Source organism: Carcharodon carcharias, chromosome 36, assembly GCF_017639515.1.
Source record: "Carcharodon carcharias isolate sCarCar2 chromosome 36, sCarCar2.pri, whole genome shotgun sequence".
In the NCBI taxonomy this organism is placed as follows: Eukaryota; Metazoa; Chordata; class Chondrichthyes; order Lamniformes; family Lamnidae; genus Carcharodon; species Carcharodon carcharias.
In genome coordinates, this window is record NC_054502.1 from 5,466,201 (window position 1) to 5,491,956 (window position 25,756).

Below are 25,756 nucleotides of genomic sequence, written 5' to 3' on the forward strand. Positions count from 1 at the left end.
CCCCATCAAACACTCCCAGGACAGGTACAGCACGGGGTTAGATACAGAGTAAAGCTCCCTCTACACTGTCCCCATCAAACACTCCCAGGACAGGTACAGCACGGGGTTAGATACAGAGTAAAGCTCCCTCTAGACTGTCCCCATTAAACACTCCCAGGACAGGTACAGCACGGGGTTAGATACAGAGTAAAGCTCCTTCTACACTGTCCCCATCAAACACTCCCAGGACAGGTACAGCACGGGGTTAGATACAGAGTAAAGCTCCCTCTACACCGTCCCCATCAAACACTCCCAGGACAGGTACAGCACGGGGTTAGATACAGAGTAAAGCTCCCACTACACTGTCCCCATCAAACACTCCCAGGGCAGGTACAGCACGGGGTTAGATACAGAGTAAAGCTCCCTCTACACTGTCCCCAACAAACACTCCCAGGACGAGTACAACACGGGGTTAGATACAGAGTAAAGCTCCCTCTACACTGTCCCCATCAAACACTCTCAGGACAGGTACAGCACGAGGTTAGATACAGAGTAAAGCTCCCTCTACACTGTCCCCATCAAACACTCCCAGGACAGGTACAGCACGGGGTTAGATACAGAGTAAAGCTCCCTCTACACTGTCCCCATCAAACACTCCCAGGACAGGTACAGCACGGGGTTAGATACAGAGTAAATCTCCCTCTACACTGTCCCCATCAAACACTCCCAGGACAGGTACAGCACAGCAGTGGGAGCCACAGCCTGTAACTGGTATGAACAATTTCAGCAGTTCGAGCCACTCTCCAACAGTAGTGAAATTACACACACACACACACACACATACACGTATACATACACACATGAGCAGTTTTCACTAATGACCAGTAGTGGACCCCCTGTATCCCATTCCCTCTCTCCCCTTCCTCTGCTCCCCCCTTTTCTTCCCCCCCCTCCTCCCACCCTGTTCCCTTTACTCAGGCTTGTTTTCCCATGCTGATGTTATGTACAGTCCCGCACATTTCACTGTCAGGAGCAGAGGGGTTAGATTCTGCAGCCTTATTGGCTGCTCAAGGTGGGATACCCCTCTCCCCCAGCCTGGGATTCCTCGGCAGCCTTTCCAATCTACTTGTGTCTCTTGTAGATCTTCTGAGCGAAGGAGAGGAAGACTTCTTGGGGCAGCTTCGTACAGTGTTGGCTGATGAGTCCCAAGAGCCTCTGGTAGCTCTGCTCCTCATACTGAGAGTAGATCCCTTGCATGTCCAGTTCTTCATACAAAGCCTTAACCTTTGCTATCTTCTCCTGCTCACTCCTCCCGTAGTTCTCCTACAATCACAAGGACAATTGATGCACGGTCAGGAACTGAAACACGTTTACTGAACCCTGACAGCGCAGGAGGTGGTCATTCACTCCATCATGCCTGTGCTGGCTCTTTGAAAGAGTTATCCAACTAATCCACACTCTTTCCCATAGCCCTGGACCTTTTCCCCCTTCAATAAGTGCCTTGGGACATATTGCTATGTTGAGGTCACTGTAGGAACACACATTATTTATCCAGTTTGGAAAGTTCCATAGAAAGCATAGAAAAGTTACAGCACAGAAGGAGGCCATTCGGCCCATCTTGTCCATGCCAGCCCCAGGAAACCCAGGTGCCCTTTCTAATCCCACCTTCCTGCACAAAGCCCATAGCCCTGCAGCTTACAGCACTTAAGGTGCAGATCCAGGTACTTTTTAGAAGAGTTTAGAGTTTCTGCCTCTACCACCAACTTGGGCAGCAAATTCCAGACACCCACTACCCTCTGCGTAAAAAAGTTCTTCCTCATGTCCCCCCTACACCTTCTGCCACTTATCTTGAATCTATGTCCCCTGGTTCTAGAATTCTCCACCAAGGGCAACAATTTTATCCTGTCCACTCTATCTATTCCCCTCATAATTTTGTACACCTCAATGAAGTCGCCTCTCAGCCTTCTTTGTTCTAAGGAAAATAACCCCAACCTATCCAATCTCTCCTCGTAGCTACACTTTTCTAACCCTGGCAACATTCTTTAAACCTCCTCTGCACTCTCTCCAGAGCTATTACGTCCTTCCTGTAATGTGGTAACCAGAACTGCACACAATACTCCAGTTGTGGCCTCACCAGTGTTTTATCCAATTCCAATATTATATCCTTACTTTTATATTCTATACCTCTGCCAATGAAGGACAGCATTCCATATGCCTTCTTTACAACCTTGTCTACTTGAACTGCTGCCTTTAGGGACCTGTGTACTTGTACGCCAAGATCTCTCACTTAGTGTATTCCCATTTATTGTGTAATCCCTGTAACTGTTTGACCTCCCTAAATGTATGACCTCACACTTCTCTATATTAAAATCCATCTGCCACTTTACTGCTCACTCCACCAACCCATCTATATCGTTCCCATTGAATCTGCTTCCACTGCCTCCCAGATCACAACTACAGGCTGCATAAAAGAAAATTCTCGGCCCTCCCTCTAGTTCCTTTATCAATTTCCTTGAATCGGTGTCCCTCTGGTTCCCAACGCTCCTCCCGCTGGGAACAGTTTCTCGTCGTCTACAAAGTCCCCCCTGATTTGGAACACCTCTATCAAAAATCCCCCTTAACCTTCTCTGCTCCCAGGAGAACAATCCCAGCTTCTCCAGTCTCTCCACACAAACTCAAGTCCCTCATCCCTGCTCCCACCCTGGTAAATCTCCGCATTCTCGCCTTGGCCTTGACATCCTTCCACAGTGCGGAGCCCAGAGTTGGTACTGACCTGGGCCTCCCACAAACCCCTCTTTTTGGTGGATTGGCCCTACCTCCAGTCAGCCCTTACTCTCTCCACGCTGCAGTGATACTGTCCTCTTTAAAAACCAATACCCCAGCAGCAAGCTCTGAGCCTCCGTTCCCCATTGTCTCCAGCTAACTCCTCCCACGTGTTCCCAGATTTGCTTCTCAAACACTCCAAATGGAAACCTTGGAGTTGCCCCTTTAGAGACGAGAGCCTCCCGACTATCTGCACAAGACATCATTTGTTAAATAAACACCCTGAGGCCATCACAGAAACAATTATCAGACATCAATCTGGCACCAAGACACACCGGGAGATGTTAGCGACAGGGGACCAAACGTTCGGCCAAAGAGGTAGATTTCATGGAACATCTAAAAGGAGAGAGAGAGAGATGGAGAGGTTTAGGGAGGGAATTCCAGAGCTCAGGGCCCCCAGGCAGCTGAAGGCACGGCCGCCAATGGTGCAGCGATGGGAATCGGGGGATGTGCAAGAGGCCGGAATCGGAGGAGGTTACAGAAATAGGGAGGGGTGTAGGGGCTGGAGGAAGCTACAGAGATAGGGAGGGGCTGGAGGAGTCTACAGAGATAGGGAGGGGTGTAGGGGCTGGAGGAGGCTACAGAGATAGGGAGGGGTGAAGAGGCTGGAAGTGGTTACAGAGATAGGGAGGGGTGTAGGGGCTGGAGGAGGTTACAGAGATAGGGAGAGGTGTAGGGGCTGGGGGAGGTTACAGAGACAGGGAGGGGTGTAGGGGCTGGAAGAGGCTACAGAGATAGGGAGGGGTGTAGGGGCTGGAGGAGGTTACAGAGATAGGGAGGGGTGTAGGGGCTGCAGGAGGTTACGGAGACAGGGAGGGGTGTAGGGGCTGGAGGAGGTTACAGAGATAGAGAGGGGTGTAGGGGCTGGAGGAGGTTACAGAGATAGAGAGGGGTGTAGGGGCTGGGGGAGGTTACAGAGATAGGGAGGGGTGTAGGGGCTGGAGGAGGTTACAGAGATAGGGAGGGTGTAGTGGCTGGAGGAGGTTACAGAGATAGGGAGGGGTGTAGGGGCTGGAGGAGGTTACAGAGATAGGGAGGGGTGTAGTGGCTGGAGGAGGTTACAGAGATAGGGAGGGGTGTAGGGGCTGGAGGAGGTTACAGAGACAGGGAGGGGTGAAGGGGCTGGAGGAGGTTACAGAGATAGGGAGGGGTGTAGGGGCTGGAGGAGGTTACAGAGATAGGGAGGGGTGTAGGGGCTGGGGGAGGTTACAGAGATAGGGAGGGGTGTAGGGGCTGGGGAGGTTACAGAGATAGGGAGGGGTGTAGGGGCTGGAGGAGGTTACAGAGATAGGGAGGGGTGTAGGGGCTGGAGGAGGTTACAGAGATAGGGAGGGGTGTAGGGGCTGGAGGAGGCTACAGAGATAGGGAGGGGTGTAGGGACTGGAGGGGGTTACAGAGATAGGGAGGGGTGTAGGGGCTGGAGGAGGTTACAGAGATAGGGAGGGGTGTAGGGGCTGGAGGAGGTTGCAGAGATAGGGAGGGGTGTAGGGGCTGGGGGAGGTTACAGAGATAGGGAGGGGTGTAGGGGCTGGGGAGGTTACAGAGATAGGGAGGGGTGTAGGGGCTGGAGGAGGTTACAGAGATAGGGAGGGGTGAAGGGGCTGGAGGAGGTGACAGTGATGGGCTGGATGAGGTTAGAGATAGGGAAGGCTCATGGAGGGATTGGAAAGGATGAGAATAGCTCTGTGGGCAGTGACAGGTGAACAGCGTGAGTTAGGACATGGGGAAAGCAGAGGTTTGGATGAGCTGAACTGTACAGAGAGCAGCGGGTGTGAGCCTGGCCTCGGGAAAGCTCGGGAATGAACTTCATCAAGCCCATCCCTGTGTGTCCTGTGGAGCTCAGGATCCTGTTCCAGTGTCTCTTACCCAAACCTGAACAACACCGGCTTAGAGGGACAAACCGGCTAAAATAGGGTTTGCCCGAGTCAAGGTGGGTTCCTCACCTCCAGAAGCTGCCTCTGTTTTGGATCGACCCTCTTGAGTGCCTGTACCACCAGCCAGCTGCACTTGTTATCCTCAATGTCAGTGCCAATCTTCCCAGTCACCTCAGGGTCCCCATAGCAGTCCAGATAGTCGTCCTACAACACACAACTTCAACTCAAACACATCGCCAGAGAAAGGCAGCACATTGTTACTTCCCGGCAGCGCACTGACCTTCAACTCCCCTCCACAGGGAGCTACCAGTAACAACGGCGCTGTGGGTGTCCCTACACCACACGGGCTGCAGCAGCTCACCACCACCTCCTCAAGGGGCAACTGGGGATGGGCAATAAACCCTGGCACCCACATCCCGGCAGGGGATCGGCATGAACAGTTGCTCCTCTGGGGTTAAAAACAGAATTTAAAAGAGCTTTGTGTAACGTTTCCCTCACCCTCCATACTTCAGGGCGCGGGGGACAGAATTGCGCAGAGCGCGATGCCCTCCAGAGTCGACACTCACTCACTCACTATTCAGGGCAGCTCAAGGGATGGACCCTGGCTGACAGGTCAGAGTGGTACCCGGCCATGGGCAGTGAGAGTCCTGCATTTCCTACTCACCTGGATCTGGAAGAACTCTCCCATCTCCAGCAGGATGGCCTTGGCGTTGCTGTGTTCAGCTTCTCCAGCAATCCCGGCCTGCAGCAAAAAAATCAAAGGAGAAACATCACCCCACAGCCCGGCTAAACATTCACTGTCCCTTCTGAGGGCTCGGCTCCCTCTCCAAGGTTTTGTTCTGTTGATGAAGTGGCTACGAGTTGGAAGGGTTTTCACTGAAAGAACGTGCGTTTTTTCACTCAGGTTTTTGCCGATAGCCCCGGTTTGTTTTTGAGTAATAAAAGCAGAACAATAATCTCCTACTCACCGGAGGGGAATCCTTCCAAAAAATCTAGCTGCAATGAGACCATTGAAACACTAAACGTTAGAATCATTGAAAGGCTGGTGCTGAGCTGCCTTGAACCGCTGCAGTCCCTGTGGTGTAGGTACACCCACCGTGCTGTTAGGGAGGGAGGTCCAGGATTTTGACCCAGCGACAGTGAAGGAATGGCCGATATATTTCCAAGTCAGGACGGTGAGTGACTTTGAGGGGAACTTCCAGGTGGTGGTGTCCCCCATGTGTCTGCTGCCCTTGTCCTTCTAGGTGGTAGTGGTCGTGGGTTTGGAAGGTGCTGTCTAAGGAGCCTTGGTGAGTTGCTGCAGTGCATCTTGTAGATGGTACACACACTGCTGCTACTGTGCGTCGGTGGTGGAGGGAGTGGATGTTTGTGGATGGGGTGCCGATCAAGCGGGGCTGCTTTGTCCTGGATGGTGTTGAGCTTCTTGAGTGTTGTGGGAGCTGCACTCATCCAGGCAAGTGGGGAGTATTCCATCACACTCCTGACTTGTGCCTTGTAGACGGTGGACAGGCTTTGGGGAGTCAGGAGGTGAGTTACTCGCTGCAGGATTCCCAGCCTCTGACCTGCTCTTGTAGCCACAGTGTTTATATGGCTGGTCCAGTTCAGTTTCTGGTCAATGGTAACCCCCAGGATGGTGACGGCTGGACCGGGAGGAGGCGGGGCCGGTATCAATAGGGAAATGTGGACATAACTGTTGGGAGGAGGTGCAGGCTCGACCTTTGCCCTCAGTACTCACCATGTACATGGCTGCAGCGACCGGGAGGTAGAAGCTGTAGAAAGCTGTCTTGTATTTCACAATGGCCTTGTACCTGAAAGACATGAGGCAGAGATCCATTAATCTGCACCGCGGGGACCCCCTCCCCCGACTCCCAACACGGGGACCCCCTCCCCCCCCACCACCCAACGCAGGGACCCCCTCCCCCCCTCCCAACACGGGGACCCCCCAACGTGGTGACCTGGCCACCTTATACATGCCCTCAGTAACCCTTCTCCTCCTGGCTCAGACTGTAGATATATCAGCTGGAGAGGTGGACAGACACACAGACCCAAGAGGCCACGTTCTGATCCCGGCTAAGGCAGTACCCGGGAGTTTTATAATTAGAACCAGCACTGACTGGACCAGGAGAGAGCGAGATATAACAACACTGGGGTCTACCCGAAACGGAGCTACCAGTGACAGACTGAACAAGTCCAGGTCCCGGGGAAAGGAGGATCAAAGCGACTGTTATTGGAGGACAGCCCCTGATAACACTTACCTCTGTTCTGTGAATCTGTCCAGATTAATCTTGCTGGGCTGTGCGGTCATCAGGTCCAGTGACTGGCCGAGCTCGGTCTGGTGTGAGGTCTGAGGTTAAAAAAACAAAATACCATCAGTCCAGCTGAACAGAGCAGGTGAGTGGCTTGGGGAACGTTTAAAGATTTCACAGCAAGCGATGAAAGTGAAGGCAGATAGGAAAGTTACAGTTGTGTTGCTGGGGAGAAAGTGCTAGCTCTGTTACCAGTACTGGGTGACACGTTAAAGGCAAGATTTAGTGGGCCTCACAGGATGGAAAAGAAACTGGGTGAAGTGAATTATTTAATAAATACTCCAGATAGAAGAAAGAAGCAAAGGGTGTGTCATGTAAATATGCTTAAAAAGTACTTTGACAGGGAAGAGGAACAAAAAGAGGTGTTAGTGATGGTGGGTGATGAGAAAGTGGTAGAAAGTGCAGGACTCTGAAATTGATTTTCCTCTCATCAAATTGGATAATAATGAGGGAGGGGGGTGCTTGAAAACTTAACGTTATGTTGAGTTACCTTCCAGACAAGTGTCAAAAATGGTTTGGAAAAGCTACTGCAGTCACACAAAGTTATTTGTGGGAACAAGTTGAGGAGGACAGATTTAGCTATACATGATGTTTCTGCAGAGGTTTCATCTCAATATGGCAACATCTTTATAGATTAAATCGGACAAAGTTATCACAAGTATAAAAAGAAATTGACTTGATGCTTCAAAATGATATCATTGAGTCTATAGTTGCAGTAACTGGAGTTCGCCCATTGTGTTCCATCCAATTTCGGTACCAGCACAAAGACTGTGTGTGGACTATCGAAAAGTGAATGAGGTAACAAAAGTGGATTCATGTCCTATACCATGGTTGGAAGATTGTATTGAGAAAGTGGGACAATCAAAGTTTATCACAAAGATTGTCTTGCTAAAAGGATATTAGCAGGTACCAGTGTTGGAGAGAGCAAAGGAGATATCAGCTTTCGTGGACTATATCAGTTTAAAAGTCATGCCATTTGGTATGAAGAATGCACCTGCGACATTTCAAAGACTGACAAACAAAGTAATTGTGGATCTGAGCAATTGTGCTGTTTGTATTGACGATCTAATAGTTTTCAGTCAGATGTAGGGGGACCATTTACAACATCTGGAAGAATTATTTACTCAACTACAAGAAGCTAATTTGGTGATGAACTTGGTTAAAAGTGAATTTGCAAAAGCGCAAGTTACATATCTAGGCCACACCATTGGACATGGTAAGGTGCCTCTGAGAGATGCAAAAGTCAGGGCTATCGTGGATTTCCCAGTGCCTACAGCTTTGAGATTTCTGGGCGTGAGTGGGTTTTACCGGAAATTTGTACCAAATTTTAGCCAAGTAACTGACTCCACTGACGGAACTGTTAAAAAAAGATCAGGAAGTTTAATGGACACTGGAGTGTCAGAAGTCATTCGATAATTTGAAAACTGTATTAACTACGACACCAGTGTTGGCAGTACCCAATTATGCCAAGCAATTTAAGTTGGCCGTTGACGCAAGTGATATAGGCACTGGGGCTGTACTGTTACAAGAGGATAACACTGGAATAGAAAAACAGTTAGAGTATTTTTCGCGGAAGCTGTATGTACAACGGAGAAGATATTCGACGATTGAAAAGGAGACTTTGGGTTTGATTTAAGTGTTGCAGCATTTTGAGATTTATGTGGCACACAATTCGTCAGAAACAATTGTTTATACAGACCACAATCCTTTAAAGTTTCTGGACAAATTTGCAGACAGAAGTGCAGGGCTATTCAGGTGGAGTTTATAACTGCAACCATTTAATCTACAGGGAATACATGTTGCTGCTTGAGAGAATCTGATTGCAGATGCTTTATCAAGTGTTTGAAGCTGAAAAGGAAATTTGGACATTTTTAAAACCTGGACACTGAACTAAAATGATTTCTGTTGATACCAAGGATTTGTATATATGTTGCTATGTTAATGCATGCACCTGGTAATGTAATAGTGTAAGCATATAGTTAAATATAGGAGATAGTGTAGATAGGTTAATAAAAATGAAGCCATCTTTTAGAATTATGACAATTCATTTTACAATAAGGAGGGGGATGTCAAATAGATATAATAATTTCTATAATGTTATTGGAAATTATTTTAAAATAGCCACAGACACCACTAAACTCTGTGTGTGTGTGTGTTTTTATTGGATTAAAGCCAGCTGGTCTAGAGGCTTTGATGTATAGAAGTTTGAAATGGTAATTCGATAAACATGGGCAAATAGAAGGTGAAGTATAAAGGGGACAATTTGCATTTTTAAATAGACCACTCAAAAGAGCAGGTGAAATATTACACCTAACCAGGTAAAACTCAGAAACAATGTGTTTATTGTTTTTCAAAGCTTACTAGTAAAGTGGGTATCATGAAAGGGTTTCATTAGTAGAAGATTTAAAGTTAAAAAAATCTTAGTGACAAACAGAATTTGCATTCAAAGAGGAAAATATGTATAAAGGGAGAGAAGGCTGTTGGCAAAAGGAGGATGGATTCTAAGATCTAAAATTCCCAGCCTGTAAGCCTCAAGTCTGTCTGCAAGGACCCACATTTTGAATGTGACTGTCCAGGGTGTACTTTGCCAGGTGTCTGTTTAAATCTGTGTTTTACTGTTGCCTTAACGGGGGTGTAACTGAGTTAGATTAGTTAGGACATTTCTGTAGTTATTATAGTAGTCATTTTGTAGACATATGTATGTGTTTACAATCTTTCTTGTATTATTAAATGTTTAATTTAGTTTTATAAAAAAACCTCGAGACTTGGTGGTCTTATTACTACTGAATTCAAAGCCTGCATCTCGAAACATACAAACTGCAAAGGTGGGTCATGACAGCTGTTTCAAGTTTCCCTCTGGGATTTGAACAACTCAGCCTTTACCATCGGCTGCATCATGATTGATATGCGCACACATGCACACAGCGAACTCTGTAAGGGGTTCACTGGATAGTGACATTAGGGATGGGCAATAAATGCTGGCCTAGCCAACAACGCCCACGTCCCATGAATGAATAAAAAAGGAGATCAACACACGTCCCTCCTGTCGTGACCCCGGGGGCTTGACTCTTTCTCCGCTGCCTGGTAGCTAACAGGACACGCAGACCAGTGGCTTTAATGTGAAACAGATGCGTGGGAGACGAGAGTGGAGCCTCACTGACATTTAACGTTCAGATACCAGGGGCTTGTGGGCTTTGTCCAGCTCCATGCTGAAGTTGGGAAGCGTCACGTATCCCGGGATTTGATCCTGACCCCCTCACCTGCAGGAAGAGCTCCAGCAGATTCAGATAATAGCCTTGTCCTTTCGTGTACTTGCGAAGGAGCTGGTAAACTGTAGCCTCCAGGAGATAAGAGTCATTAATGGCATCCAGTCCAACCCCTTCCTGAGAGAGATAGAGAGAGAATGAGAATGAGAGAGAGTGAAACACTGACCTCTACACACTGACCCCAGTCTATCACAGGACTGACACAGACCCACGTCCCATCACTGTGTGGGGGAAACACAGACACAGACCCGTGTCCCGTCACCGTGTGGGGGAATCACAGACACAGACCCGCGTCCCGTCACCGTGTGGGGAAATCACAGACCCAGACCCGCGTCCTGTCACCGTGTGGGGGAATCACAGACACAGACCCGCGTCCCGTCACCGTGTGGGGGAATCACAGACCCAGACCCGCGTCCTGTCACCGTGTGGGGGAATCACAGACACAGACCCGCGTCCCGTCACCGTGTGGGGGAGTCACAGACACAGACCCGCGTCCCGTCACCGTGCGGGGGAATCAGACACAGACCCGCGTCCCGTCACCGTGTGGAGTAATCACAGACACAGACCCGCGTCCCGTCACCATGTGGGTGAATCACAGACACAGACCCGCGTCCTGTCACCGTGTGGGGGAATCACAGACACAGACCCGTCACCGTGTGGGGGAATTACAGACACAGACCCGCGTCCCGTCACTTCAAGGATAGTATTAATGATAACAACACAACGATTGGAATTCTAGCTTCTCATGTCTAATTGCTGGTGTAGAGCGGAGTGCTGACCCAGACAGAATCCATACCCTCCGATACCAACAGGCTTGTCCTCTCCTTGTTACAGATTGGTCCATGATGTCATCTGCAACCAGGAAGAAGGCTTGCAGCTGGAAACAGAAAATCAGACATCAGCTCTGGGGAAAACAAACTGCAGCAGGGTTGTGAGTATCTGACATGGTGAGTAAAGGCAGGCTGATAGAGAAAGAGAGAGCATTTTAAATATTCATAAACTCCAAATGCTGCAGTGGAAAGGGAGATTTGCATGTCTGACCTGCCTTTCACAATCTCAGGACTTTGCAAATCGATTCATGGCCAAGTGTAAGCACAAGAGGTCATGTAGGAAACAGTGGCCATTTTGTGCATTACAAGATCCCACAAGCAGCACCAGTCAGAGATAGGGAAGGGTATAGGGGCTGGAGGAGGAGGAGGTTACAGAGATAAGGTGGGGTGTAGGGGGCTGGAGGAGGTTACAGAGATAGGGAGGGGCTGGAGGAGGTTACAGAGATAGGGAGGGGTGTAGGGGGCTGGAGGAGGTTACAGAGATAGGGAGGGGTGTAGGGGGCTGGAGGAGATTACAGAGACAGGGAGGGGTGTAGGGGCTGGAGGAGGTTACAGAGATAGGGAGGGGTGTAGGAGGTTACAGAGATAGGGAGGGGTGTAGGGACTGGAGGAGGTTAAAAGATAGGGAGGGGTGTAGGGGGCTGGAGGAGGTTACAGAGATAGGGAGGGGTGTAGGGGCTGGAGGAGGTTACAGAGATAGGGAGGGGTGTAGGTGCTAGAGGAGGTTACAGAGATAGGGAGGGGTGTAGGAGGTTACAGAGATAGGGAGGGGTGTAGGGGCTGGAGGAGGTTACAGAGACAGGGAGGGGTGTAGGGGCTGGAGCAGTGAGTGCTGTGAGATTGATCAGTGCAATGCGCTGTGTGTGTGAGAGACTCTGACATACTCACCAGCTCCACACACCAGCCGATTATCAGCGCTGTCTTCAAGTTCCCCTCTGTTTGCTGTTTGGGACTGGCGAGCTCTCGAAATGAGGCAATTACTGAGAGGCCTCGATTTCTCTTCCCACCCGGAACATTATATTCAAGCACCTGGAGAGGGGAAAGTGGTTAGACAGTGAGCATGCACAAGCAATCTCTACTGACCTTCTGCTGGTTCAATTACGGAGACCATCCCCATAAACCAGTGGTACCAGTGCCCATCCCCATAAACCAGTGTTGCCAGTGAGCCCATCCCCATAAACCAGTGACACCAGTGAGCCCCTGCCCATAAACCAGTGGGGCCAGTGAGCCCATCCCCATAAACCAGTGACACCAGTGAGCCCCTGCCCGTAAACCAGTGTTGCCAGTGAGCCCATCCCCATAAACCAGTGACACCAGTGAGCCCCTGCCCATAAACCAGTGGGGCCAGTGAGCCCATCCCCATAAACCAGTGACACCAGTGAGCCCCTGCCCATAAACCAGTGGGGCCAGTGAGCCCATCCCCATAAACCAGTGACACCAGTGAGCCCCTGCCCATAAACCAGTGTTGCCAGTGTGCCCATCCCCATAAACCAGTGTTGCCAATGTGCCCATCCCCATAAACCAGTAACACCATCACATAAACAATTGACGTGTGCCCAACCCCATAAACCAGTGTTGCCAGTGTGCCCTTCCCTATAAACCAGTGTTGCCAGTGTGCCCACCCCATAAACCAGTGTTGCCAGTGTGCCCATCCCCATAAACCAGTGTTTCCAGTGTGTCCATCCCCATAAACCAGTGACACGTGTGCCCATCCCCATAAACCAGTCTGCCTATCCCCATAAACCAGTGGCACCAGTGAACCCATCCCATTAAACCAGAAATAATATTTCACTCCCTACAAAGCAGCCTCTCAGTTACAGTTTACACAGTGAATCTGCCTGGTCACTTCCTCAATTACCCAGAAAGACCCCCCCTCCCCCAGTCTGCGCCCCCCACCTCTTTCCCCCAGACAGCCCCCACCACCCACCTCCCCCTCCCCCGCCCGACGGCTCTCACCTCTCTCAGACGTTTGATTGCGTCCCCGATCTCCGGGTGATGCAGATCTTCCTCGGTCAAGGTCTCTACAATCTGGGTGAACATCCGGTCAAACTCCCTCATGTCGGCCTTGATCTGAGGCTTCTTCTCCACACTCATGGTCCCACTGCCTACAGGAGGGAGTCAGAGCCCAGGACTAATGTCAGCCACACAAGGAACAGGATTCCCAACGCCCACCTTGCAACAGGAATGGTTAGGCCGGAGGAGACTGGGACCTGCCCAAGCGATGCACTGGTCACTCCTCACTAACCGACCCACCTGACTGGCTGTTAAAACCCCACCGTTGAACGAGGAGGACTCTCATTTCCCCAAACCCTGGCCCAGCTTCAGCAAGTTCCAAAGTGCCTTCCAGTCCCTCTCCAAATGTAGTCGCCGTTGTAATGTCCGAAACGCAGCAGCCGGTTGGTGCACAGCAAGATCCCACAAACAGCAACGTGATTTTAAGGATAAATGGCGGATCATCTGATTTTTTTTTGGGGGGGTGGGGGGCGATGGTGGGGTGCGGGATATTGGTTGGAGGGATAAACATGGGGCCAGAGCACCAGGAAAGAAACCACTCTCCCCGTCTTCAGGAGAGTGCCTCCCGGGATCTCTCACGCCCGCCTGAGAGGGTCGGAGGGGTTCTCAGTTGAAGCAGGTCTTTGATCCCACAAGCCCCTCTGCCCCCGGCGGCGAGCCTGGTACCCGCTGAGCCGGAGAGACCACCGAGGGGCCCTCGCTCTCACGGAAGGCGAGTTACAAACCGCAGTTCCAACCCCAACACATGACTGACATTGGAGACAGTACCACATCACCCCCTCCCTCCCTCCCATCACCCCCTCCCTCCCTCCCATCACCCATCACCCCCTCCCTCCCTTCACCCCCTCCCTCCCTCCCTTCACCCCCTCCCTCCCTCCCTTCACCCCCTCCCTCCCTCCCATCACCCATCACCCCCTCCCTCCTATCACCCATCACCCCCTCCCTCCCTCCCATCACCCCCTCCCTCCCTCCCATCACCCATCACCCCCTCCCTCCCTCCCTTCACCCCCTCCCTCCCTCCCATCACCCATCACCCCCTCCCTCCTATCACCCATCACCCCCTCCCTCCCTCCCATCACCCCCTCCCTCCCTCCCATCACCCCCTCCCTCCCTCCCTTCACCCCCTCCCTCCCTCCCATCACCCATCACCCCCTCCCTCCCTCCCTTCACCCCCTCCCTCCCTCCCATCACCCATCACCCCCTCCCTCCCTCCCTTCACCCCCTCCCTCCCTCCCTCCCATCACCCCCTCCCTCCCTCCCTTCACCCCCTCCCTCCCTCCCTCCCATCACCCCCTCCCTCCCTCCCTTCACCCCCTCCCTCCCTCCCATCACCCATCACCCCCTCCCTCCCTCCCTTCACCCCCTCCCTCCCTCCCTTCACCCCCTCCCTCCCTCCCTTCACCCTTCACCCCCTCCCTCCTATCACCCATCACCCCCTCCCTCCCTCCCATCACCCCCTCCCTCCCTCCCTTCACCCCCCTCCCTCCCTCCCTTCACCCCCTCCCTCCCTCCCATCACCCCCTCCCTCCCTCCCATCACCCTTCACCCCCTCCCTCCTATCACCCATCACCCCCTCCCTCCCTCCCATCACCCATCACCCCCTCCCTCCCTCCCTTCACCCATCACCCCCTCCCTCCCTCCCTTCACTCCATCACCCCCTCCCTCCCTCCCATCACCCATCACCCCCTCCCTCCCTCCCATCACCCATCACCCCCTCCCTCCCTCCCATCACCCATCACCCCCTCCCTCCCTCCCTCCCATCACCCCCTCCCTCCCTCCCATCACCCCCTCCCTCCCTCCCATCACCCCCTCCCTCCCACCCTTCACCCCCTCCCTCCCTCCCATCACCCTTCACCCCCTCCCTCCCTCCCATCACCCATCACCCCCTCCCTCCCTCCCATCACCCATCACCCCCTCCCTCCCTCCCTCCCATCACCCCCTCCCTCCCTCCCATCACCCCCCTCCCTCCCTCCCATCACCCCCTCCCTCCCTCCCATCACCCCCTCCCTCCCTCCCTTCACCCCCTCCCTCCCTCCCATCACCCTTCACCCCCTCCCTCCCTCCCATCACCCATCACCCCCTCCCTCCCTCCCATCACCCCCTCCCTCCCTCCCATCACCCATCACCCCCTCCCTCCCTCCCATCACCCATCACCCCCTCCCTCCCTCCCATCACCCCCTCCCTCCCTTCACCCCCTCCCTCCCTCCCATCACCCATCACCCCCTCCCTCCCTCCCATCACCCCCTCCCTCCCTCCCATCACCCCCTCCCTCCCTCCCTTCACCCCCTCCCTCCCTCCCATCATCCCCTCCCTCCCTCCCATCACCCATCACCCCCTCCCTCCCTCCCATCACCCCCTCCCTCCCTCCCATCACCCCCTCCCTCCCTCCCATCACCCATCACCCCCTCCCTCCCTCCCATCACCCATCACCCCCTCCCTCCCTCCCATCACCCATCACCCCCCTCCCTCCCTCCCATCACCCCCTCCCTCCCTCACATCACCCCCTCCCTCCCTCCCATCACCCCCTCCCTCCCTCCCATCACCCCCTCCCTCCCTCCCTCCCTCCCATCACCCCCTCCCTCCCTCCCATCACCCCCTCCCTCCCATCACCCATCACCCCCTCCCTCCTCCCATCACCCCCTCCCTCCCTCCCATCACCCCCTCCCTCCCTCCCATCACCCATCACCCCCTCCCTCCCTCCCATCACCCCCTCCCTCCCTCCCTTCACCCCCTCCCTCCCTCCCTTCACCCCCTCCCTCCCTCCCATCACCCATCACCCCCTCCCTCCCTCCCATCACCCATCACCCCCTCCCTCCCTCCCATCACCCCCTCCCTCCCTCCCATCACCCCCTCCCTCCCTCCCATCACCCATCACCCCCTCCCTCCCTCCCATCACCCCCCTCCCTCCCTCCCATCATCCCCTCCCTACCTCCATCATCCCCTCCCTCCTCCCATCACCCATCACCCCCTCCCTCCCTCCCATCACCCCCTCCCTCCCTCCCAACATCCCCTCCCTACCTCCCATCACCCATCACCCCCTCCCTCCCTCCCATCACCACATCACCCCCCTCCCTCCCTCCCATCACCAATCACTCCCTCCCTCCCTCCCATCACCCATCACCCCCTCCCTCCCTCCCATCACCCCCTCCCTCCCTCCCATCACCCATCACCCCCTCCCTCCCTCCCATCACCCCTCCCTCCCTCCCTCCCCATCACACCCTCCTCCCCTCCCATCACCCCCACCCTCCCTCCCATCACCCCCTCCCTCCCTCCATCACCCCCCTCCCTCCCTCCCATCACCCCCTCCCTCCCTCCCTCTCTCCCATCACCCCTCCCTCCTCCCATCACCCCCTCCCTCCCTCCCATCACCCCCTCCCTCCCTCCCATCACCCCCTCCCTCCCTCCCTCCCACCCATCACCCCCTCCCTCCCTCCCATCACCCCCTCCCTCCCTCCCATCACCCCCTCCCTCCCTCCCATCACCCCCTCCCTCCCTCCCATCACCCCCTCCCTCCCATCACCCCCTCCCTCCCATCACCCATCACCCCCTCCCTCCCTCCCATCACCCCCCTCCCTCCCTCCCATCATCCCCTCCCTCCCTCCCATCACCCATCACCCCCCTCCCTCCCTCCCATCACCCCCTCCCTCCCTCCCATCATCCCCTCCCTCCCTCCCATCACCCATCACCCCCTCCCTCCCTCCCATCACCCATCACCCCCTCCCTCCCTCCCATCATCCCTCCCTCCCTCCCATCACCCCCTCCCTCCCTCCCATCACCCCCTCCCTCCCTCCCTTCACCCCCTCCCTCCCTCCCATCACCCATCACCCCCCTCCCTCCCTCCCTTCACCCCCTCCCTCCCTCCCTTCACCCCCTCCCTCCCTCCCATCACCCATCACCCCCTCCCTCCCTCCCTTCACCCCCTCCCTCCCTCCATTCACCCCCTCCCTCCCTCCCTTCACCCATCACCCCCTCCCTCCCTCCCATCACCCATCACCCCTCCCTCCCATCACCCCCCTCCCTCCCTCCCTCCCATCACCCCCTCCCTCCCATCACCCCCTCCCTCCCTCCCATCACCCATCACCCCCCTCCCTCCCTCCCATCACCCCCTCCCTCCCTCCCTCCCATCACCCCCTCCCTCCCATCACCCCCTCCCTCCCTCCATCACCCATCACCCCCCTCCCTCCCTCCCATCACCCCCTCCCTCCCTCCCATCACCCCCTCCCTCCCTCCCTTCACCCCCTCCCTCCCTCCCTTCACCCATCACCCCCTCCCTCCCTCCCTTCACCCATCACCCCCTCCCTCCCTCCCATCACCCATCACCCCCTCCCTCCCATCACCCCCTCCCTCCCTCCCTCCCATCACCCCCTCCCTCCCATCACCCCCTCCCTCCCTCCCATCACCCATCACCCCCTCCCTCCCATCACCCCCTCCCTCCCTCCCATCACCCCCCTCCCTCCCATCACCCTTCACCCCCCTCCCTCCCTCCCTTCACCCCCTCCCTCCCATCACCCATCACCCCCTCCCTCCCTCCCATCACCCCCTCCCTCCCTCCCTTCACCCATCACCCCCTCCCTCCCTCCCTTCACCCCCTCCCTCCCTCCCTTCACCCCCTCCCTCCCTCCCATCACCCATCACCCCCTCCCTCCCATCACCCATCACCCCCTCCCTCCCTCCCATCACCCCCTCCCTCCCATCACCCATCACCCCCTCCCTCCCTCCCTTCACCCCCTCCCTCCCTCCCTTCACCCCCTCCCTCCCTCCCATCACCCATCACCCCCTCCCTCCCATCACCCATCACCCCCTCCCTCCCTCCCATCACCCCCTCCCTCCCATCACCCATCACCCCCTCCCTCCCTCCCATCACCCCCTCCCTCCCTCCCATCACCCATCACCCCCCTCCCTCCCTCCCATCACCCATCACCCCCTCCCTCCCTCACCTCCCATCACCCCCTCCCTCCCTCCCATCACCCCATCACCCCCCCTCCCTCCCATCACCCCCTCCCTCCCCCCATCACCCCCACCCTCCCCACCCCCTCCCTCCCATCACCCCCTCCCTCCCATCATCCCCCCTCCCTCCCTCCCATCACCCATCACCCCCTCCCTCCCCCATCCCCCATCACCCCCTCCCTCCCATCCCCTCCCATCACCCCCTCCCTCCCATCACCCATCCCATCACCCCCATCCCTCCCCCTCCCTACCTCCCTCCTCCCTCCCATCCCCACCCCCCCCCCCCCACCACACCCCCCCCCCCCCCAACACCCCCCCCCCTCCCACACCCCCCCCCTCACCCCCCCCCTCCCTCCCACCCCCATCCCCCCCCCCGCCCCCCCCCCCCTCACCCCCACCCCCTCCCCCCCCTCCCACCCCTCACCCCCTCCCCCCCTCCCCACCACCACCCCTCACCCCCTCCTCCCTCCATCACCCATCACCCCCTCCTCCCTCCCTCCCATCACCCACCCCCTCCCTCCCATCACCCCCTCCTCCCATCCCCATCACCCCTCCCTCCCTCCCATCACCCCCTCCCTCCCTCCCATCACCCCCCCTCCTCCCGTCCCTTCACCTCCCTCCCTCCCATCACCCCCCCTCCCTCCCTCCCCATCACCCCCTCCCTCCCTCCCATCAGCCCATCACCCCCCCGCCTCCCTCCCTCCCATCACCCCTCCCTCCCATCACCCCCATCATCCGCACCCCTCCCTCCCTCCCATCACCCCCTCCCTCCCATCGCCCATCACCCCCTCCCTCCCTCCCATCACCCCCTCCTCCTCCCTTCACCATCACCCCCTCCCTCCCTCCCATCACCCCCTCCCTCCCATCACCCCCTCCCTCCCTCCCATCACCCCTCACCCCCTCCCCCTCCCATCACCCCCTCCCTCCCTCCCATCACCCCCCCGTCCTATCACCATCCCCCCTCCTCCCTCCCTCCCATCACCCCCTCCCTCCCTCCCTCCCATCACCCCCTCCCTCCCTCCCATCACCCATCACCCCCTCCCTCCCATCACCCCCCTCCCTCCCTCCCATCACCCCCTCCCTCCCATCACCCCCTCCCTCCCATCACCCCCTCCCTCCCTCCCATCACCCCCTCCCTCCCATCACCCCCTCCCTCCCTCCCATCACCCATCACCCCCTCCCTCCCATCACCCCCTCCCTCCCTCCCATCACCCCCTCCCTCCCATCACCCCCTCCCTCCCATCACCCCCTCCCTCCCTCCCATCACCCCCTCCCTCCCATCACCCCCTCCCTCCCTCCCATCACCCCCTCCCTCCCTCCCATCACCCATCACCCCCTCCCTCCCTCCCTCCCATCACCCCCTCCCTCCCATCACCCATCACCCCCTCCCTACCTCCCTCCCATCACCCCCTCCCTCCCATCGCCCATCACCCCCTCCCTCCCTCCCATCACCCATCACCCCGTCCCTCCCTCCCATCACCCCCTCCCTCCCATCACCCCCTCCCTCCCATCACCCATCACCCCCTCCCTCCCTCCCATCACCCCCTCCCTCCCTCCCATCACCCCCTCCCTCCCTCCCATCACCCCCCTCCCTCCCTCCCTTCACCCCCTCCCTCCCATCACCCCCTCCCTCCCTCCCATCACCCCCTCCCTCCCTCCCTTCACCCCCTCCCTCCCTCCCTTCACCCCCTCCCTCCCTCCCATCACCCATCACCCCCTCCCTCCCTCCCATCACCCATCACCCCCTCCCTCCCATCACCCCCTCCCTCCCTCCCATCACCCATCACCCCCTCCCTCCCATCACCCCCTCCCTCCCATCACCCATCACCCCCTCCCTCCCTCCCATCACCCATCACCCCCTCCCTCCCTCCCATCACCCATCACCCCCTCCCTCCCATCACCCCCTCCCTCCCATCACCCATCACCCCCTCCCTCCCTCCCATCACCCATCACCCCCTCCCTCCCTCCCATCACCCCCTCCCTCCCATCACCCCCTCCCTCCCTCCCATCACCCCCTCCCTCCCATCACCCCCTCCCTCCCATCACCCCCTCCCTCCCTCCCATCACCCCCTCCCTCCCTCCCATCACCCCCTCCCTCCCTCCCATCACCCCCTCCCTCCTATCACCCATCACCCCCTCCCTCCCTCCCTCCCTCCCATCACCCCCTCCCTCCCTCCCATCACCCCCTCCCTACCTCCCATCACCCCCTCCCTACCTCCCATCACCCATCTCACCCTCCCTCCCTCCCATCACCCATCACCCCCTCCCTCCCTCCCATCACCCCCTCCCTCCTATCACCCCCTCCCTCCTATCACCCCCTCCCTCCTATCACCCCCTCCCTCCCATCACCCCCTCCCTCCTATCACCCCCTCCCTCCCTCCCATCACCCCCTCCCTCCCTCCTATCACCCCCTCCCTCCCTCCCATCACCCCCTCCCTCCCATCACCCCCTCCCTCCCATCACCCCCCTCCCTCCCATCACCCCCCTCCCTCCCATCACCCCCTCCCTCCCATCACCCCCCTCCCTCCCATCACCCCCTCCCTCCCTCCATCACCCCCTCCCTCCCATCACCCCCTCCCTCCCATCACCCCCTCCCTCCCATCACCCCCTCCCTCCTATCACCCCCTCCCTCCCATCACCCCCTCCCTCCTATCACCCCCTCCCTCCCATCACCCCCCTCCCTCCCATCACCCCCTCCCTCCCATCACCCCCCTCCCTCCCATCACCCCCTCCCTCCCTCCCATCACCCCCTCCCTCCCTCCCTATCACCCATCACCCCCTCCCTCCCTCCCTATCACCCATCACCCCCTCCCCCCTCCCTCCCTCCCCAGAGCGAGTCCCACATTCTCCACACACTCTGGGTAAGAACTTTCTCCCAAATTCCCCATTGGGTTTATTAGTGACCGTCTTATATCGATGGCCCCCCCCTAGTCCTGGTCTCTCCCGCAAGTGGAAGCATCTTCCCCACATCTACCCTTCCGAGCCCTTTCAGAATTTTAAAGACCGCTATGAGCCTGGTCTTTTTTAGAGTCTAGACCCCAGCCCTGTTCAATCTGTCCTGATATCAACTCTCAGCTGCCAGGGCAAGACTCAGTGAGACTCTACATCACGACAGTGGCTACTCTTCATTGGCTGTGAAGCGCTTTGGGACTTCCCGAGAGACACTATTAGCAATGCAGGTTCTTCCTTTGCAAGGGCTGGGGCGCTCCTGACCCCCGTCCCAGTACCAGCTCCGGGTGGACAGCTGCCCACGGGGTAGGGGGCAGTCGGACGGGCGGGCGGGTGACGTGGGAGTGAACTCCGAGCAGTGCCCGCACACGCCAGCAGAGATATCGCCAGGGCGTCAACCCGGCCCGCTCCAACCCCCTTCTCGACACGCCTTCGACCCAGGCTGCTACCAGCGGCCTCAGACTGCTTACCGTGAGTCCTGGTGAGCTCCTTCGGCACGGCACGGGTAGAACGACACAGGCAAGGGGCTAGCAACACAGCCGCACGGTGGAGGAGGAGCTGGCGGTACATGGCATCGTGTGACTTGCACTACAACAACAATGACCTGCATTGATACAGCACCTCAAACACAGCAGCGGAAAAAAAAAAAAACCCTGGCATTTCTAAAGCGCCCTTCGCCGGACCCGCAAGACGTCCCAAAGCGCTTTGCAGCCGGTGTAACGTAGGCAGCCAATTTGTGCACAGCAAGATCCCACCACAGAGCAACGTGATGATGACCAAGATCACCCTGTTTGGCGGAGGGATAACCATTGACCACCCCCCCCCCCCCGCCCCCAGGAGCTGGAAGGGAACTGTCTCACCAGCACCAGGTAGCAAGCGCTGGAACCGGTCCAGCCTGCTCCCACACAGATGGAAATGCAGCCAACACAACCCAGTTTAAACATTCAGCCACACTGGGTTATTAAGTGCGATGTCGTTTCCATTCCTCGTATGGTTAAGGCGGGGGTGGGAGGGGGAGGCGGTGGGGGGGCGGGTCTGGCTCCAAGGGCACCAGCAGGCTGAAGCGTGGCTTCGAAACAGATAACAGCCACCTATTCGACAGTGGGAGCATCACCGCCACCCTGCACAGCCGAGCCCATCCCACCGGTTGGTGACTGGGTCCAGGTCCACCCCTCCGCAACCCAGTTCACCCAGCCTCGGTGCCCCAAGCGGGTTAAACCATTCCGACGCATGACAAGTTAAGTTGCAGAGCCAGAATTAGGACCCCCTCCCTCCCTCCTCTCCTAAGTGACCCACCTTCACTCGGATGCTCAGCTGTAGGGAAGCTGCTGCTCCACGTTCATCCACAGGACCCAGGAATGAAGCCCTGGTGCGAGGTGCTGCTGCCCTGGTTTGGGTAGGACTGTCCAAGGCTTGACCTGAGATGGGAATAACCTAGTCCAAGCTGGATAGTCCTGGGTTGACCTCTTCTGGTCTGACCAGCACTGACCTGGCTGTCCTGTCCTGGTCTGATGGGGCCTGAACTGTCTTGAGATGGGATGACCTGGTCCAAGCTGGACTATCCTAGTCTGAGCTGGGCTGGACCGTCCTGAGCTAGGATGACCTGGTGTGGATTGTCCTGAGCTGGGACGACCTGGTCTGGACTGTCCTGAGCTAGGATGACCTGGTCTGGACTGTCCTGAGCTGGGATGACCTGGTGTGGATTGTCCTGAGCTAGGATGACCTGGTGTGGATTGTCCTGAGCTGGGACGACCTGGTGTGGATTGTCCTGAGCTGGGACGACCTGGTGTGGATTGTCCTGAGCTGGGACGACCTGGTCTGGACTGTCCTGAGCTAGGATGACCTGGTCTGGACTGTCCTGAGCTGGGATGCTCTGGTCTGGGCTGGACTGGACTGACCTGTGCTCTCCTGAGCTGGTCTGGATTGTCCTGAGCTAGGATGACCTCTGCTGGATTGTCCCGAGCTAGGATGTCCTGGGCTGGGCTGGGCTGGGCTGGACTCTCCTGCTCTGGATGAAGCCACTAGGTCAGTTCACTCCGGACACTCTCTCTCTCTCTGATCTCACTCAGAACTGAAACAAATGCGACCCACTAGAGCCATGTGTCCTGCGCATGTGTCTGCGGCTCGCAAGGTGGTTGCTGGGAGTTGTAGTTCTAGTTCCTGCCCTGCCGCCATTTCCTGCGCAGGCGCTGTGTCGGCAAGGAAACTACATCACCCATGGTGCATCGCAGTGTCCAGGTGGGGAGAGAGCGAGGCGCTCATTCCGTCACTCCACGGGAGACCCTGCTCCTGATTGGTCAGCGGCATCGCACGAGGATGGGAACGCGGAGAGTTTGCCAATCGGAGCCCGAGGATGGGAGTGAGGTTCTATTGTGACGTCAACTGGAACGAATGGGCGGGGTCAAAGTGGGGGGGATTTGGGTGAAAGACTGACCAATGGAAGGAAAGGAGCCGGCGCCTGAGCCGGGGATCCTCCAATCAGCTTCATCCCCTCACCCCGCTCCCTCCACACGCAGGGTGTCAGCTCCTCCCCTCCCCTCCCCCTCCCCTCCCCTCCCCCACTACAACCCTTCCCCTCCCCCTCACCCCCTCCACTCACCCCTCACCCCCTCCCCTCCCCTACCCAACCCCTCCCCTACCCAAACACCTCCCCTACCCCCTCCCCTCCCCCACTACAACCCTTCCCCTCCCCCTCACCCCCTTCCTCACCACAACCCCTCCCCTCCCCTCACCCCCTCCCCTCCCCCTCACCCCCTCCACTCACCCCCTCCCCTCACCCCCACCCCCACTACAACCCTTCCCCTCCCCCTCACCCCCTTCCTCACCACAACCCCTCCCCTCCCCCTCACCCCCTCCACTCACCCCTCACCCCCTCCCCCACCACAACCCCTCCCCTCCCCTCACCCCCTCCCCTCACCCCCTCCCCTCCTCCTCACCCCCTCCACTCACCCCCTCCCCTCACCCCCACCCCCACCACAACCCTTCCCCTACCCTTCACCCCCTCCCCCACCACAACTCCTCCCCTCCCCCAGACCTTCTTAAATCACCCCCTCCCCCACCACAACCCTTCCCCTACCCAAACTCCTCCCCTACCCCCTCCCCTCACCCACCCTCACCCCCTCCCCCTCCCCTCTCCAGATCACCTCATCCCCTCCCCTCACCCTCACTGACCCAGACCTTCTTAAATCACCCCCATCCTCCGTCACTTCTACTCTCACTGCCTCTCCCCACCACCACCCCCCCTTTTCCAGGTCAGCTCATTATCCCCTCCCCCCCAATCTCACCCCCACTGACCCAGACATTCTTGAATCACCCCCTCATCCACCCTCAACCCCTTTCCCACCCCCACATTGAACCCAGCTCAGCCCCCTAACCCCTCCCACCAGCCGCTCAACAGACCCAACTTTCCCCAGCCACTTCACTCCCTTTCCCCTCTCTCACTTCCCCCTCACGCTCTGGTCAGCCACGCTGCAGTCTCTCCCCCACCCTCCCCACCACCCTACCCTCCAGTCTTCACCCCCCAACCCCTCACCACCTCTGAACTGGGATTCAGGGTAGATGGGTCCAGGATTTGCAGCCTGATGCGGGCAACATGAACTAATACTTTTGCCAGGATCTTCAGCAGGGAGATGCATCAATAGTTGTTGAACTCGTTGTGGTTGCCCTTGTTCTCGTACAGGGTAACAATGTTTGCATCAGACATGTTCTGGGACACTGTCCCCACCCTCTAGCAGAGACAGAGACGTTTGTCAAGATGCTGCAGGAGTGTCGGCTTCCTGTGCGTGGTGAGTTCCAGTGGTAAAGCATCAGCACCTGGAGCTTTGCCCTTGGAAAGTGAGTCAGCTGTTTTTCTAAGCTCCTTGACTGTGGCTTCGATATCCAACTCTGCCATGACAAACATTCACTCCCTCCACCACCGACGCACAGTAGCAGCAGTGTGTGTACCATCTACAAGATGCACTGCAGCAACTCACCAAGGCTCCTTAGACAGCACCTTCCAAACCCAGGACCTCTACCATCTAGAAGGACAAGGGCAGCAGACACATGGGGAACACCACCCAGCTGGAAGTTCCCCTCTGAGCCACTCACCATCCTGACTTGGAAATATATCACCATTCCTTCACTGTCACTGGGTCAAAATCCTGGAACTCCCTCCCTAACAGCGCTGTGGTTCAAGAAGGCAGCTCACCACCACCTTCTCAAGGGGCAATTAGGGATGGGCATTTAATGCTGGCCCAGCCAGCGACACCCACATCCCATGAATAAATTAAAAAAAGGCAACTCTCTGTCGCATCTAGAGCTTCCTTGGTGACAGTGTTCTCCCTAGAATCCAACTCAAAGGACGGGATATACCCCCTCAATAACTGACCAATAACTAAGGCAGACTCAGCTGCAGTGACATTGTTGAATTTCTAACTAGTTCTAACCGCTCCCCTCTGTGGAGTTGCTCGGTTCTGATGTTCCACTGCCAAGGTGGTGCTGTGTTTCATGTGGACTGTCTCTTTAAGGGCATTCTGTGGGGAAGGGATTCCTGTGAACCTCAAACTCAAGCAGTCAGTCAGAGAGTAGCTGTATCTTGTTAGAAAATAGAGATAGCTTAAGTAAGTTATGTTGACATTTGCAGGAGTTATGAATGAGTTTTAGCTTTAAAGTTTAAGTTTGATTTGTATTTCGTTATCTGTATTACGAGAAAAGTAAAATTGAGTTTTAGTTTTGCTTTAAAAGATGCCTGAATTTCTAATGAGAGTTTTATGACTGTGATGGCTCAG

At 56.9% G+C, this 25,756-nt stretch overlaps 2 protein-coding genes across 4 annotated transcripts in view; one reads left to right on the plus strand and one right to left on the minus strand.

The window, feature by feature from the left end:
- Positions 1 to 938: 938 nt before the first annotated feature.
- Positions 939 to 23,101, minus strand: fdps (farnesyl diphosphate synthase (farnesyl pyrophosphate synthetase, dimethylallyltranstransferase, geranyltranstransferase)). 3 transcript variants are annotated; one of them, XM_041179726.1, is made up of 12 exons: positions 22,741 to 23,101; positions 22,284 to 22,590; positions 21,458 to 21,575; positions 13,035 to 13,183; positions 11,967 to 12,107; positions 11,045 to 11,125; positions 10,243 to 10,365; positions 6,932 to 7,020; positions 6,412 to 6,484; positions 5,341 to 5,418; positions 4,746 to 4,880; positions 939 to 1,302 (listed from the first exon to the last, which is right to left on the minus strand). In XM_041179726.1, the coding sequence occupies exons 3-12, from the start codon at positions 21,555 to 21,557 to the stop codon at positions 1,102 to 1,104; spliced, it is 1,170 nt and encodes a 389-aa protein (XP_041035660.1). In that variant the 5' UTR covers positions 21,558 to 21,575; positions 22,284 to 22,590; positions 22,741 to 23,101; the 3' UTR covers positions 939 to 1,101. The 3 variants fall into 3 exon arrangements, with proteins under 3 accessions (XP_041035660.1, XP_041035661.1, XP_041035662.1); XM_041179727.1 differs by having other exon boundaries at positions 21,458 to 21,545; positions 22,284 to 23,101; XM_041179728.1 differs by lacking the exon at positions 21,458 to 21,575 and having other exon boundaries at positions 22,284 to 23,101.
- Positions 23,102 to 24,142: 1,041 nt separating this feature from the next.
- Positions 24,143 to 25,756, plus strand: part of LOC121272870 (pyruvate kinase PKM-like) — a 57,360-nt gene continuing 55,746 nt past the window's right edge. The window contains exon 1 of the mRNA XM_041179707.1: positions 24,143 to 24,772. Coding sequence (XP_041035641.1) covers positions 24,742 to 24,772 — 31 coding nt within the window. The 5' untranslated portion in view covers positions 24,143 to 24,741. The remainder of the gene's footprint in view (positions 24,773 to 25,756) is intronic.

Coding starts and splice junctions, on each gene's coding strand:
- fdps (XM_041179726.1), bottom strand. CDS start 21,557: ATGTACCGCCAGCTCCTCCTCCACCGTGCGGCTGTGTTGCTAGCCCCT. Junction 13,184..21,457: donor GGAGCTCACCAGGACTCACG/GTAAGCAGTCTG, acceptor TCCCTCCTGTAG/GCAGTGGGACCATGAGTGTG. Junction 12,108..13,034: donor CAATCAAACGTCTGAGAGAG/GTGAGAGCCGTC, acceptor TCCCCTCTCCAG/GTGCTTGAATATAATGTTCC.